This window comes from Rhinatrema bivittatum, chromosome 15 (genome assembly GCF_901001135.1).
Source record: "Rhinatrema bivittatum chromosome 15, aRhiBiv1.1, whole genome shotgun sequence".
In the NCBI taxonomy this organism is placed as follows: Eukaryota; Metazoa; Chordata; class Amphibia; order Gymnophiona; family Rhinatrematidae; genus Rhinatrema; species Rhinatrema bivittatum.
This window is the reverse complement of record NC_042629.1, coordinates 68,093,817-68,110,067: the sequence shown is the minus strand read 5'-3', so window position 1 is coordinate 68,110,067 and position 16,251 is coordinate 68,093,817. Positions and strand designations below refer to the sequence as shown.

The window sequence follows — 16,251 nt, the reverse complement described above, 5'->3', positions numbered from 1 at the left end:
CCCTTCCAGTTTTGTTTGTTGACCCTTGAGCTGGTAAGGTTTAGCTGTGCGCTGATACCAGGGCTTAGCTTAACAGTTTGGATCAGTAATACTAGGAAAGTGGTATATAAATGATTTGAAATAAGAAATAAATGCTAGTGGAAGTGGTGGAGGCCATCAGTATGGCAGAATTTGGACATACTTGGGATGGATAAGGAGGGCAAAGGTAGGAAAAGAGTTGAGAGGTCAGGTAAAAGACATGGGATAAATGCCTAAAGTGGACAAATCTTAACTGGGCAGCCTGGATAGGCAGTTGAGTTGCCAACCTTTGTCTTCAAGATGGCATCTGATGATGATGAAGGGCTCTTGATACGTTTTAAAATCTTCATCCCTCAGTTTGCTCTTCCATTCCTAGATGCTAGGTTTAGCACAGCAATTTATTTCCAAACATTCTTAATGTCAACTCAAGGAAGAAGTAAAAGTAGACAGAAAACAGAATATTAATGATATCGTCTATATAAAAACGGAATTATTTTTTCAAATAAGGTCACTAGCACCATTGCTTAAGAAACCCATGCTTTATCATCTTCGTGGAGAGATTAATGTAAAAAAAGGAGAACATTAAGAAGAGTTAACGTCTGATGCATTGATTAAGAATTTGCTTACAAATGTACTATATTTTGGGATCTGCCTTTGGTTTGACCCAATATGGCAGTTCTTAGGTTTTTATGTACAAGGAGAAAAACAATTCTTTCATTTATACTCTCCTTGGGGCTTGTCAGGATCAAAGGTGTTGCTTCTCTACTGCTAGCTAGGAGACCAGTCAGGGTTTCGCCTCAGAAAATTACAGTTTATTGCATCAAGGATCTGTATGCATGCTTCTGATTCTTCACTCCCTGCCTGGTTGCTTCCATAAACCAGAAATGCACTAGAAAATGTTTTAAAAAGAAGATCTAAAAGTTTCTTTATTTATATTAACAACTTTAAAGTGGTGACACAAGTGATTAGCAGTCAAGCAGTTGCTGTGGCTTATAGTTGCCTCTTTGGGATTATTTAGCAAAGCACATATTCCTGTAACTTAAAAAATAAAAAGGATTTATGAAAAATAAGAGAAACAGGGATCCTCTTGTAAAATGACTTATTTGCATGTAGGAAGCTCTTTGGCCATATAGTTTCCCTTTTAAATATCCCAAGTCCATATTTGGCTATTAGCAGGTTGAGGTTTGAAAGAAAATCACATCCCAAAATACTGAAGAGTATATATATATAATAGCAGAATACCTGGATCGCTTCATCATCTGCACAACCTTTGATAGTAAAGCTTTGATTTCATTGATTTTTTTAAATTTCAATAAGACATGCTGTTTCCTACAGAACTGATTTTCCCTTTGTACTTGTATGTTGCCCTGGATTTGGCTCCTCGTTGCCAAGCCACGGATCATCCTTCAGAATTTAGCGTTCCCGGAGACTACATCATTGCCGGAGCCTTCCCAATTCACGATTCGAGTGCAAACATCAAATCCTCCCCTGAGGTAGATGAATGTGACCGGTAAGTGAGAAGCGCTGTGCTTGAGCTCAGTTAGAAACAGCAGGCAAAATGAGGAAAATCTGATTTTATTTTTTGTAATTTTATTTCTGAAAAAGCTTATGGTGTCAATAGCAAATGGACATATCAAGCAATCATATTGCAAGGTAGTTAAGTAAGCTGAACTATACAAGACAACTATAGTGAGTTAATGTAACCAATTATATTTATTATTCCACTTTTCACAGCATTTCAAAGTGGATTACATTCAGGTACTGTAGGTATTTCCCTATCCCCATAGGGCTTACAATCTGAGGGTAAAGTGACTTGTCCAAGGTCACAAGGAGCAACAGTGGGGCTTGAATTCTGGTCTCCTGGTTCATAGATCAATGCTCTAACCACTAGGCTACTCCTCCACTCAGAGTGCTCAGCTTTGTAGAAATCCAGTTCTTGTTATTCAGTGTATGTAGGGACACATTAACCAGCTTAACCAAACCTTTAGTAAACTTTTCTCATAGATGCTTAATTCATCCAATTTAATGAAGAAAAAAGGCTATCATTGCTCATCTTTAAAGCCATCTATAGTCATACAACAGGAGGAAGAGAACTGGTAACAGTTAATATTATGTATTCTTCATGTGAAAGGCATCCAAATCTTATACAATTTATCTTTCACCAACCCCCCCCCCCCCCCCCAGAGGCAAAGTCATTTTCTCAAAAGACATGGGGCTGATTCACGGAGCTTCAGTAAGGGGTGAATTTTAAAACCCCCGTGCATGCCAGAGCCGGGAGACACACGCAGAAGTGGGTTTGGCACTTGCTGTGCGGATTTTAAAACGCGGCCGTGTACACGCGTATCTCTATGGTACACGCACAAAAGCTTTTTTCTGAAAAAAAGGGGCGGGGCGTGGGCATGGTCTGGCAGGGCATAGGTGTTCTGGGATTTCGGAATGAAACCAGCGCATAAATACTTACGCACACAGGTGCCTGCCGGGGTCCCCTACCGTGTAACTTTACTTCCGCTATGGACGGCGCGTGAGACCTAAAGCAAAAAAGGCTAGGCTAGTCAGCGGGGCTTTAAGGGTCGGGACTAACAGGGTAAAAGGGAGGCTAATTAATTAGGGGAGGGGTTAGGAAGCCCTATCCTTTACCTGGGATAACTTGGAATGAACTGGGGAAACTGGTAATTGCATCGGCGCCCGTCTACCAAAATCCCCCCAACTTACGCGGTAGAGGCAGCATTTGTCCCTATAAAACTGTGCGCACATGTCCGCGCGTATGGCCTATTTTATACCCTGCGTGCACATACGTGCGTATGTTATAATATGGCCGTATCCTTTGGCGCAAGCCGGCATCCGCGCGTCCATGTGCGCCCATGTGTTGGTATCAAAGTCAGCGTCTAAGCTTTTCAGGTGGAAAACCCGCGTTATTAATGTATAGCTCCAGTGAATAAAATGGGATGTGGGGGGGAAATAATGAGGGTTTCCCCCAGCTTTGTGCCCAGTCTGAAAATTCAGCACTAGTAGTAAATGCTGTCCACATTTTAGCCGCAGTGGGGTGAGCAGTGAATCAAAGTTATAAGACAAATACTCTACAAGAACCGAGTATAAAGGCGTCATCCATAGAACCCAGCAGGAACAATTTGGGTTCTAAATTGAGTCTCACATCAGTTAATTCTTTGATATATTGCTGAACGTTTGGCCAACAAATCTATATCTTTGGATAGTCCTGCCTAATAGGAAAGAAGCAGCCCATTCTCCCACAGTTCCTCCAGCAAAGAGGCAAGTTCTAGTATCTGATGCATTTTTATAGGAGTAAAATACAATTTGCATTGCAATTTACAGTGTAATTCCTTACAATTCGATGCTAATGAGCACCTGTATGCCTGAGCATGGATTTTACCCCAGCAAGATCCAGCGGAGAGCTTAACTACTTGTTCCTGGCTTCTGCATGTGGCGGACCAAAATCCAGCCAAGCCCTTGGAGGATCTGTGGAACTAACTTTAAATAATCTGATTTCCAGAGGGTGCACATCTCTCAAAATTTGGCGAAAGTTATTTGCCAGCAAAAGATAATATCTCCAGTGAAAGTACTGATGAAAAGGACAGTGGTATCAAATTTGTCCTCCAACTGGCTCTGAGATGGAAAGGTGGTCCATCCACATCATCTAAATGTTCCAAAATTAGCATGCCCAACTCTTGTAACATATTCAACAGCATCTTGTATTTTGTGGTATTGAATGGGACAAAGGACAAAAAAAGTCACCTAAACATTTTCCAAGTGTTCATTGTCATTTTTGTAAAAGGAGGATTATGATCAGGAGTCACATCATTAGAATTAGTTACAACTGAATCTGTCCTCCTTCCGGTGAGATAGGAGTTAAAAACAGGCTTACTCTAAAAGCAGGGACTGGCCTGGGGACAGGCTTATCAGGCGGCTCGCTGTCATCGCTAGGATTCTTGTTTTGAAAGTCTTGCAGGTCCTGGCAGCAGAAGGAAGTTGGCGATGCCGGCAGTTGAGAGACCCCCCCGTAAGTAAACCTCCATGAACAGGTTCCGGTAAGATGGCGACATATAAATCCTGTAATAAATGCAATAAATCAGTGGGTGAGCGAGGTGGTTGCCGCATTGGATAAAAGGAACCGGGACACTATGATTCGCACCGGAACAGGGCCAGCCAGAGGGCGCCTGACTTGCTGACTGGGACAGGGGGTGCTGTGGGGGGGGGGGGAGGGAAGAGATGGGGTTCCTGGTCATCACGCAGTGGCTACACCTGGTGTCCCGATCTGAGGCCCACAGCTGCAGGGTTCCAGAAGGAGCCCTGGTGCGAGGCCCCCCCCAGCTAAGGACTGTCACTGCAGTGAATGGACTAAAACGCCAGTCCCAGGCTGGAAGTAGACAGGAGCGGGAGGAAACTGCTGGGCCAGTGTACAAGAAGGCACCAGCAGGGTGCGTGGAGGGACATATGTAGCAGCATCTCTTGGGCAGCAGGTCATGTTCTGCCACCGACCCCTCTCTTGGACGCATTTCCCAACTCCGACTGCAGAACCCATGCGGACGCATTTGCCTGGGCGTTGCTTCCCGTTAGAGTCAGCCTTGTCCATTAGGCTCTGAGGTTTGCATAATAAAAATACCCTAATCCTCTAAGCCCTCGTCATTGGGGGAAGGCTTCTCCAGTCTCGGTTTTGCCCCACTGTTGCTTTGCTTTGCTTGGGGAAGCCGGAACAAGTCCATGGATGCACAAGGACAGCACCAGGGTTGGCTCAGGCTGATTTCTGATGACCTGTAGCCGTCTGATAGCCCCGACTTGTTTGCTGTGCACCAGTGCTTTGCTACCATATTTGCCCCTTCTGGTTTCTGATCCCACAGTGTTACAGCCCCAGGCTGCGTTTCAGAGAGAAACTGAATCACTCCGATGGTTTTCCTCTGCCGTTAATTGCATTTTCCGATCTTCTTCCCTTTGTTTCGGTAGATCAGCCCTCAACGATCATGGCTTTCACCTATTCCAGGCTATGAGGTTCAGCGTTGAAGAGATAAATAACTCCAGCAGCCTGCTCCCAAATGTTACCCTGGGGTACGAGATATACGACATCTGCTCAGAATCCTCTAACTTGTATGCGACCCTGGATTTTGTCTCCCAACGCTCATTCCCCTTCGTGACAGTGCAAAACAATTTTACCAACTACCAGCCCCAAGCCATAGCTGTGATAGGGCCTGACGACAGTGACCTTGCTTTCACTATGGCAAGCATCCTTGGCCTTTTTCTGATACCACAGGTAAGATCTTCTATAGATAAGCAAAGATTCTGAAGGGCAGAGGCATGGACCGGGGACAGGGCCAAAAAAAAATACACTGGAAACCTGTGGGTCCGTTTACTCCTGCCACTTTTTTAAACCCTGGTATCGTTTGCCCCGAAGGATTTAACTTCCTGCAAGTTCTGGAACAGAAGCCCACAAGGGATCAAACTCCTGTGCCAAAGCAAAGAAAGTGGAAAAAGCACGGCTGGATCTTTTTTTTGCCAGAAAGGATTGCGCAACAATTCTGCACTGCTTTTTCCTGCACATTGCTTTCTGTGGTCTTCTCTGATAAAACCCAATGGAAACCAGGGCAAATAAACACAACTAGAAAAATATCGAATGCCCTTAATCCATTCTTGAAGTCTATTTTTATTTTTTAGTGTAATTGCCAGCAATCAAGCCATTGATTCGTATAAGCTTAGAGCCCAATATTCAGCGGCTTGGGGAGCAGACAAGTTAGCCGGGCACTCCACTGAATATGTCCAGATAAAGACCTAGTTAGCTGGACAAACTTATCTGGCTGACTTTAGGGCTGCTCCAGCACAACTGGAGCTCTCCTACTAACTTAAGTCCTCCCTGGAATGCCCTCAAGTTATCCAGATAAGTTTTATGCACTTAGGGGCGGATTTTAAAAGGCGCGCGAATAGCCTACTTTTGTTTGCGCTCCAGCCGCGCGTATCTGCTAAAAACCTGGATCGGCGCGCGCAAGGCTATGGATTTTGTATAGCCGGCGCGCGCCGAGCCGCGCAGCCTACCCCCGTTCCCTCCAAGGCCGCTCCGAAATCGGAGCGGCCTCGGAGGGAACGTTCCTTTGCCCTCCCCTCACCTTCCCCTCCCTTCCCCTACCTAACCCACCCGCCCGGCCCTGTCTAAACCCCCCCCTTACCTTTGTCGGGGGATTTACGCCTCCCTCTGGGAGGCGTAAATCCCCGCGTGCCAGCGGGCCTCCTGCGCGCCGGGCCGCGACCTGGGGGCGGGTACGGAGGGCGCGGCCACGCCCCGGACCGCCCCGGGCCGTAGCCACGCCCCGGTACCCGCCCCAAAAACGCTGCCGACACGCCCCCGAAACACTGCGACGACCGGGCCCGCCCCCGACACGCCCCCCTCAGAGAACCCCGGGACTTACACGAGTCCCGGGGCTCTGCGCGCGCCGGGAGGCCTATGTAAAATAGGCTCACCGGCGCGCAGGGCCCTGCTCGCCTAAATCCGCCCGGTTTTGGGCGGATTTACGCGAGCAGGGCTCTGAAAATCCGCCCCTTAGAGTGGGGGAATCTTGAAACCTGTTGTTTATCCAGCTAAGTCCCGAACTTAGACGACCAGTTTGAATATTGATCTTCTTTATTTCTGCATTCCTTGCATGGTTAAGAACATAAGAACCTGCCATACTGGGTCAGACCAAGGGTCCATCAAGCCCAGCATCCTGTTTCCAACAGTGGCCAATCCAGGCCATAAGAACCTGGCAAGTACCCAAAATCTGAGTCTATTCCATGTTACCATTGCTAATGGCAGTGGCTATGGTTGAAGATTGTGTGTTGCAGGGGAGCAAAGCGTCCTATTTCTAAGGGCAGTAAGCGGTGCCAGACTCCAGCCGGGGTTTCCGAGTCTGTTCCTGACAGAGGGACAGAACGTGCACCAGTGCTGCTGATTGTCGGGAGTTTGGACAGGGCTATGAGCTTCCACAGCTCCATTCAGGTGGGGCAGGGACAAATGTCAGATGTCACACACAAGAGTGGCAATTTTTAAATGGATCCGTCTTAGCCAAAAATTGTCCTGCGCAAAGTGGATAAATAGAGCTTCACTGGGTGATTATACTTAGACACTTTTAATGCCAGCATTCCCGATGTAAACTTCACTCATGTGATTCAAGTTTGGTATGAAAGCTGTTCATTTTTGCCACCTAGCCCCAGCTGCAAATAAAGCGGGGGCAAGATACCTGGGTACTTTTGCACCCACGTGCCATCTAGTGACTTTTCAAAAGGAAAATCGGTTTTCTTGGGATGGAGGGGTGGGCACCCTCAGCCCCTAAGTGGGGGACTCTTCTAGTAACAAGCCAACCTCTTGCATGAAGACAGATACAGAGAAGGGCAACCAAAATAAAGGGGATGGAACAGCTCCCTTATGGGAAAGGCTAAACAGATTAGGGCTCCTCAGAATGGAGGGGATAGGATTGAGATTTATACAACCATGAGTGGGTGGAAGGGGTAAATAAGGAACGGTTATTTACCCCTTCAAATAACACTAGGACCAGGGGAGGCTCCATGAAAGCAGCAACCGGCAGATTTAAAACAAATCCTAGGAAGTATTTAGTCACTCAGTGCACAATCAAGCTACAGAATCTGTTGCCCGAGGACGTGGTGAAGGCAACTAGCACAGCGGGGTTGAAAAGAGGATTGGCCAAGTTCCTGAAGGAAAAGTCCATAAACAGTTATTAGCCAGATAGAGGTGGGAAAGCCAGGGCTTATACCTGGGAGTGAGATCAACCCTTGAGGAACTGACAGGTACTTGTGATCCGGACTGCCCAGTGGCCACTGTCGGAGATGGGATGCTGGGCTCAGTGGACCTTGGTCTGACCCAGGAGGGCAATTCTTATGTTCTTATGATGATGTGAGGGCATCTGCTCGGCATGGCAGCTGGAACGCTACTCACTAAGTTGATCTCCTGCCTTGTTTGTTCTCTCGTCCTCTGTGTACTGTTGCAGGTCAATAATACCTTAGAGTGTGCATAATCCAAACAATTATTGTTAACCTTAACAGATCAGTTATGAGGCTACAAATGAATTGCTAAGCGTGAAAGATGTGTATCCATCCTTCCTCCGAACTATTCCAAGTGACAAGTTCCAGGTGGAAGTGCTGGCTCTTCTCTTGAGGCATTTCAATTGGACGTGGATAGCAATTTTGGGGAGTGACAACGATTATGGCAGAAAGGGGATGCAGAGCCTCTATGATCTGACAGACGAGTTTGACATCTGTGTAGCTTATCAAGCAGTCATTCCCTCTAGTGCCGACGGGCAGGAAGCAGAAATGAAACACATCGTCAGCAACCTCGCCCAATATGAAGTCCAGGTTGTGGTGGTTTTCGCCACCAAGAATCTTGCTAAAGTGCTTTTTGAAGTAACCATTCAAGAAAATGCCACTCAGATGGTGTGGCTTGGCACCGAGGACTGGTTAATGTCACCCCTGATTTTCAGCATACCAAATATTCAAAGACTCGGCACAGTGATGGGCATTTCAGTGAAGCAAGTTGGACTGCCAGGTCTGAGGGAGTTTGAGATTGCCTACCTGAATTCAGAAAAGAGCAGAAGAAATAGCCAGACCGTCAGGGAGAGCTGCAATCAGATCTGCCGCGAGTGCCAGTCGTCCACCCCTCAGAGCATGCCCGTGCCCAGTGCTTTTGACCTCCAGGCCTCGTTCAATGTTTATGCTGCAGTCTACGCTGTGGGACATGCCCTGCATGGGCTGCTTGACTGTGAATCGGGAGCCTGCAACAGAGGCACATTTTATCCATGGCAGGTAGGTGACATTTACAACTGAATTTTCTGCTCTGAGTTAAAGATGCACTTCAGCCTAGCTGACCAGTTGTCCACCCAGATAAACATGTTCCTGACCATCACTTTAAGACTATCCTTGTTTTCCAGCTGTGAGCATGCAGAGATCTATCTGGATCCAATAAAATGCACATTTTTAAGCTCAAAAATGAACGCCTACCTGGAGCAGGCATTAAGGGGTAGATTTTAAAAGAAGCGCGATCAGCCTACTTTTGCTTGCGCATCAGACTCAAGCAAAAGTACGCTGGATTTTAGTAGATACGCGCGGAGCCGCACGTATCCACTAAAATCCCTGGATCGGCGCGCGCAAGGCTATTGATTTTGTATAGCCGGCGCGCGCCGAGCCGCGCTGCCTAACCCGTTCCCTCCAAGGCCGCTCCGAAATCGGAGCGGCCTCGGAGGGAACTTTCCTTTGCCCTCCCCTCACCTTCCCCTCCCTTCCCCTACCTAACCCACCCGCCCGGCCCTGTCTAAACCATCCCCTTACCTTTGTCGGGGGATTTACGCCTCCCGGAGGGAGACGTAAATCCCCGCGCGCCAGCGGGCCTCCTGCGCTCCGGGCCGCGACCTGGGGGCGGGTACGGAGGGCGCGGCCACGCCCCCGGACCGCCCCGGGCCGTAGCCACGCCCCCGTACCCGCCCCCAAAACGCTCCCGACACGCCCCCGAAACGCCGCGACGACCGGGCCCGCCCCCGACACGCCCCCCTCCGAAAACCCCGGGACGTACGCGAGTCCCGGGGTCTGCGCGCGCCGGTAGGCCTATGTAAAATAGGCTTACCGGCGCGCAGGGCCCTGCTCGCGTAAATCTGGGCGGATTTACGCGAGCAGGGCTCTTAAAATCCGCCCCTAATTGTTGAGTACTCCCAAAAGTTGTACAGTAAAGAAGAAAATACTGCTTTTCTGTATTTATTTATTTATTTATTTATTTATTTAAGTTTTTTTATATACCAACATTCAGGACGATAGTCCCATCATGCTGGTTCACAAGAAACAGGGGTGCAATAATAATAAGACTTTACAATTTGAACAAAAGTGCAGAAAAGCAGTTACATATAACAAGGAAATCAATAACTTGGAGTGAGAAGGAAAATGAAGATCAGATGATTATATATATGTATAAATAGCATTGTATAAATAACATTGTAAGAGGTGGCTATTAATGTTATTATTAGCGAAGCGTGTTGATTGATGAGTTAAATAATGTTGGAGTTAGGAAATGCCTGCGTGAATAGCCACGTCTTGAGTTTTTTCTTGAATGTTGAGATGCTGGGTTCCATTCTAAGATCCGGGGGAATGGAGTTCCATAAAGTTGGACCGGCTGTGGAGAATGCCCGATCTCTAAGCGTGATGTGTCTGGTAGTTTTGGCTGGGGGTACTTGAAGTGATCCTTTGTAAGCATCTCTTGTCGGTCTTGTTGAATGGTGTAATCGGAGGGGGATATGGAGGTCGATTGGAGCTAATTAATGGATGTTTTTGAAAATGGTGAGAATGGCCTTGTAGATTATTCTGAAGTGTATGGGCAGCCAATGAAGGTCCATCAGGATTGGGGTTATGTGTTCTCTTCTCCTGGTGTTAGTGAGTATACGGGCGGAGGCATTTTGGACCATTTGCAATGGTTTGGTGTGTGATGAGGGGAGACCAAGCATGATGGTGTTACAATAGTCCAGCTTTGCGAAAATGATTGATTGTAGAATCGTTCTAAAGTCATGTGTGTGGAAGAGAGGTCGTATTCTTTTCAGCACTTGGAGCTTATAAAAGCAGTCTCTGGTGGTTTTGTTGATGTTAGCTTTCAGGTTTAGGTGATTGTCAATTAGAACTCCTAGGTCTCTTACTTGTGTAGTATTTGGTACGGTGGGATGAGTGTGTGTGAGGGAGCTGTTTTCTGGTGTGATGAGTAGAAGTTCCGTTTTTGATGAATTTAGTATCATCCCACCTAATATGATGAATTTAGTAACATCCTCCCACCTAATATCGTTGCGATATTAAGTAGGAGGAACAAAAACTTTTTAAAAGTTTTTTTTAAAAAGTCCGGCGGTCAGGTTCGGGGAAACGGATGCTCAGTTAACCAGCGTCCATTTCCCGAACCCGTGGCTGTGCGCCGATTAGGAAAATGAATGATTGCCAATAAATTAGGTGTCCGTTTTCCAAACCAGAGGACAGCCGCGGACAGCCGACCGCTCGCGGGCGCCAGTTGTCAAGGAGGTGCTAGGGGCGCACAATTGACCCTAGCGACCCCTAATTTAAATATTGCATGGCGCCCCCAGGAGGAGTGCTGGGGGATCGTGTTAGGAAAGCGGACGCTGAACACTCAGCACCCGCTTTCAGCGCGTTTGAATTCCATCGGCCCCTTGGTGTGATAGGCACGATTGTTGTTGCTTTCCATCTCTATTTCTCATCTCCTCCCCTCTCTTCCTCCCTCAACCACCGCCTGATCCTCTTCTCCATCTTTCCCGTTTTCCATCCTGGTCCCCCTCTACCTCTCCTGCTATAAATCCTCTCTGTTACCTTGTGTTTCTGGTGCCTTTAGTTTTGGTGGCGTCATCTTACCCTTCACATGAACCACCACAGAGTTCAAGGGCAAGGAGCATGAACCAAAGAGGAGAACTTTTATGCAAAGGTTCAGGCGTATCTGTCAAAGCCTCTTTAACTAGCAGTGGTGCTGGTAAGAGCTGAAAGCAGAGCAGAGTCAAGGAAGTTGCTTCTAGGAATAGTCAGTTTGTCATACCTCTGCCAGTTGCACAAAAAACATAGAAGGATGCATGTAAAGAGCAGCAGTGGAGAAACAGAGAAATCTGCATCCTGGAAAGTTGTATCTGAGGGAGAGGCATGACTCTCACATCAGGGAGTGCACACGGTCTCCCCAGTTACCCTACCAGTTGTACCACTGCAGACCCTGTTCGATCTCCAGTAAAACAAATTATATGCTTGCGTTTTACAGCTTCTGGAAAGAATAAGGAACATTAATTTTATTCTTCACAATCAGACCATACGTTTTGATGAGAAAGGGGATCCCTACATTGGCTATGACATAGCTATGTGGGAATGGACAAGGCAGCGTTGGTCCAGCGTGGTGATTGGGTCATTTACCCGAAATCTAAGAAGACTGGACATCATTAAAGACAATCTCAAATGGCATACAGAGGACAACAAGGTAAAGTATGCTTCGTTAAGTATAATTTTATTATGCAGAAGATTTCAGGCTCCAGCAAACAAGTCCTGTTTTGACACTTGGCATGTTTGCCCCATAGAATAAGGAGCTACACTCCAGAAAAAAAAGAGCGTGAGAGTAGCCAAATATTTATAACACAAGTGGTGCTCCTGTTCAGGTGATCTGATATGTACCAGTGACAGGATTTTGAAACAGCTTCAGAGTTGTTTCCTGCTCTGCGAGCAGTACATAATTATTATTATTATTAATACATTTATATAGCATCTTTCACCCCAATAGAAGCAGTAGCACTCCAGAATCATTCCTCACCACCACCACCATTGAAGATGGTCAGATATGCTCTCTGCATGATAGCCACTGACCTAGATTAGAAGATGGCTGGTTATTCTCATTCTTTAATTGCAGCTGCATGAAGTCATGTACGGGACGGTCACCTGACTGGCCCAGAGTCATAAAGTAAATTGCTTGTACAGCCAGGAATAGCAGAAGGGAACCTGTGTGGTTCTTCTGTCCTTCTCCCCAGCTTCATGTAGTAACTGCTAGACTGCGCCTCTTTGTTGGCAGCATGGACAGAAAAGGATTATTTGCATTTCAAATTTCTGTCAGAATTCAGAAAGTTCTATTTATAGCAAAACTGCAGGAATAAGAGCAAGCTGGTGACAAGAACCTCAGAGAGACAAAAAATGACTTGTCCTAGGCTGGTGACCTGCACGTAGTGAGGCGTGGGCTTGTTGATGCTGATAAATCATGATAAAATGGACTTCTGAGGGGGGGGGGGGGCTAAGCCACGCGGAGGACCTGGGTTCGATACCTGGATCAGGGCTTCCTTTCCCCAAGTCTTTCGAGAGAGAGCATTCACAGCCCCTGGGGAGGGAGCCCCGCTCATCACAAATTTGGCGTCATCTAGTGGCCAGACTCAGGATCCACGTTACTGGAGTTCAGGAAGGAGGTTGTTCTTTGAAGCCCCTGTCTAAGGGTCGTCACTGCAGTGGAATAGGGGGGGAAATCTCCAGGTACCTGTGAATACAGGCTCATGAGGAAACTGCCAGGCCCAACCCCTGCCCTACACGTGAGATGCATGGGAATGACATGGTGCCCCTCACATGCATTGTTCCCCGGATTAGAAAAGCTGACGCAGAACTGAGGACACAAAGGAAAAATAGTAGAAAGGAATTTCCATAATAGCAGCAGAACCTTCCAGGGTCTGTATCTGTGCCTGTAATTACACGTGGTTGAAGTCCCTCTGCCCTTGGCCATGCTCTTCACAACAGATGTCCCGCCACTGAGTCACTTCCATGCCAGTCCCTCCTGCCTTGCATCGTCGTCGTGACGATGCGCTCTCTTTTTAAGGTTCCTGTATCAGTGTGTTCTAAGGAGTGTCCGGCAGGAGAGCAGAGGGTGCAGAAGGGCCCCCACCCATGCTGTTTTGACTGTAAGCCTTGTCCAAAGATGACTTTCCTAAACAAAAGTAGTAAGTAACAGCACTGCCTCCACAAAACATGTTTTTAAAAAGTGTTTTCTCGAGTTTGTTGTTGTTGTTGTTGTTGAATTAAACCTTGGGAGATCAATGCCTGTGATCAGAGATGGGGGCGTCCCTAAGATTAGAAAGTTGGGTATGCATTCTGGTTACAGTGACAGGTACCGGACAAAACTGTTACCTCGCAGTACTCACTGGGCCCGATTTAGCCAAGGTTTCTCTCTGAAGAACAGAATGGGAGAAAATCTGAGATGACTAAAACCCCCTTGTGGTGATGCGCAGAGAGGGCTTGGCCACTCCTTGGTACAAAACCTTGCATGCTAGCTGCATCACATTAACTTTATATATCTGACATATAAAGTCATTACAGCCCCACCAGTCACATTATGTTATAGTGCATCGCTTGCATGATTTTGTAGTGCTGCTAGAATGTTCTTTTCAGGCAACCACTAAAGCGCATTAATCGAATTCTGTGCCTTTCACTGGAGCATCCTAAGGGTTAGCCAAAGGCAGTTTGGTAAATGAGCTTCGAAGATCCCACAGATCCCTTCTTTAGAAGGAAGCGCCTGTGCATAGAGAAGGTGAGGTTAACATTGTAGGGGTTGGGATGAGTGGTGAAATGATTAGCATCGGTAGGATTCCTTCCTCCACTCTTCTTTTGCATCTCTAGTCTCTAAAATTCATGTAGAACATTGAATGCTGATGCAATAAAAACTATCAGAACCTGCAAAGGATTCGGCTTTCTCTAGGACCCATAGAGCAACCCGAATCCTATGCCAAAGGGCAGCAGCAGATTCAACACTGCATTATATTTTTGTTTCTCAAGAATAAATGGAAGGACAGTCCATTGCCAGAAGTACTTCACAATATGTATTGCCTAATTGGACTATACTAAAGTGCAACAAATTATTTATATATAGACAGTTTTCCCTAGCATGGGAGTCTTCTGCTGATATAAGCAAACATTTTTCCTATTTATTTCCTTTGCAGACCTCTATGATTGTCAGTTCTGCACATCACGTGAGTGGTCCCCACCAAAGAGTCATGCCTGCTTCAGCAAAACCATTGAATACCTCTCCTGGACTGAGCCAGTAGCTATGGTACTGCTGTTTGCCATCATGGTCCTCTTCTTGTTGGCCCTGGCCATTGCAGCAGTCTTTGCACTCAACCTAAATACACCTGTGGTTAGGTCTGCGGGTGGAAAGATGTGTTTCACCATGCTAGGGTCCCTGGCGTGTGCGTGCTGTACCTTGTTCTGCTACTTTGGGATGCCCACTAAGATGACTTGCATGCTGAGACAGCCAATGTTTGCCATTAGCTACACGATTTGTCTCTCCTGCTTGGTCATAAGGTCATTCCAGGTCGTCTGCATTTTCAAGCTGGCAGCCAAGTTCCCCACATTCTGTGATTTCTGGGTAAAAAAGAATGGGCCAAATGTTTTCCTGTGTGTGAGCTCAGTCTTTCAGGTAATGATTTCCATCATTTGGATCAGCAGCCAGCCCTCCGTGCCAATCGAAAACTTAGAGAATTTCGACAGTCAGATCGTTTTGGAATGTTCAGAGAGCATCTCCAAGGAGGCCATCATTGAGATTCTGTACATTGGCTTGCTCAGCATATTTTGCTTTGTATTCTGCTACCTGGGAAAGGATTTGCCAGAAAACTACAATGAGGCAAAATGCATCACCTTCAGCCTGCTGATCTATTTCATCTCCTGGATCTCATTCTTCACCATCTATATAGTCTACAAGGGCAAATATGTCACAGCGGTCAACGTCCTGGCTGTTTTGGCCAGCTTATTCGGGATCCTGGGAGGTTACTTTGTACCAAAGTGCTATGTCATTCTTCTCCGAAAAGATCTGAACACCCCAGAGCATTTCCAGACATCGATCCAAAACTATACAAGGAAGAAGAACTCTGACTGAAAGGAGCACCACAGCATTAAGTGGCCCTGCTTTCCACACCGTCCTTGAAGACCATTTGTATACCCATGAGGGATTTATTTTGTGATGTTTTAGGCAGCTGCTAAGGGCTTAGGAATTGGGTTGTCAACTGGCTCCAGTTTTTAAGGACAAGTTGATCCAGTCCTGCTTTTGCCTCATTCCATAAAGAGTCTTGGAGTTTTGATTTCCCCTAAGCAGAATTACAAATCCATGATCCATGCAATGGGATTAACTCGGGACTGAATTAATCTGCCCTGACAGCCTTTAGCCAGCTGACAAGTCTAATTAGGAACTGTATTCTACAAGATGACTCCAGATTGAGAGGTACAGGCTGAGGAACTCCTAGTTTCCAAGTGCCATCCCAATGCAGATGCAGACGGCCAGTAAAATCAGAGCTACATATCCCAGGCAACAGAGTTGGTAACTAACGTAGAGAACTGAAGAAAGAGAAGGCATTATTATTACCATGTGTATGTAGCAGGAGAGAGTTCTGAAAGAGCCATATTAGGAGATGGTCCTCCTTTTTTAATAATGCCTCTGGTCAATTCCAAGAAAAATGGATTTCCTGCCTTATTTATGAAGGCTTTTTTTCCCCTCCTATTATACGTCAGTGGGGAAAAGAACATAGTAAATCAGGCCTTTAATGATGCTGACCAAAGTGGGCATAGCACAACCATAGAAATAATAGCAGAAAGCCAATCCAATCGAAGGCCCACCTAGCCTAACATCCTGTTTCTGAGCAGCAGCAAGCAATGGGTGTTTAGAGGAAGCATCTAGAAAACAAGGCGTGCGTAATATTGGTCATTCCCTGTCATACCTTT

General features: G+C 46.6%; 1 protein-coding gene across 1 annotated transcript; it reads left to right on the top strand.

Moving 5' to 3' along the window:
- Positions 1-4,242: 4,242 nt before the first annotated feature.
- TAS1R1 (taste 1 receptor member 1) lies at positions 4,243-15,838 on the top strand. Its single transcript, XM_029578055.1, has 6 exons — positions 4,243-4,451; positions 4,975-5,278; positions 8,053-8,808; positions 11,783-11,995; positions 13,364-13,484; positions 14,481-15,838. Exons 1-6 carry the CDS (start codon positions 4,243-4,245, stop codon positions 15,410-15,412), a joined length of 2,535 nt encoding a protein of 844 aa, XP_029433915.1. The 3' UTR covers positions 15,413-15,838.
- Positions 15,839-16,251: the final 413 nt, after the last annotated feature.

What these genes read in the sequence shown, in the direction of transcription:
- TAS1R1 (XM_029578055.1), top strand. Translation starts at nt 4,243, where the DNA reads ATGGGGTTCCTGGTCATCACGCAGTGGCTACACCTGGTGTCCCGATCT. An exon ending in GCACATTTTATCCATGGCAG is followed by an intron (nt 8,809 to 11,782) that starts GTAGGTGACATT and finishes TGCGTTTTACAG; the next exon opens with CTTCTGGAAAGAATAAGGAA. An exon ending in GACTTTCCTAAACAAAAGTA is followed by an intron (nt 13,485 to 14,480) that starts GTAAGTAACAGC and finishes TTTCCTTTGCAG; the next exon opens with ACCTCTATGATTGTCAGTTC.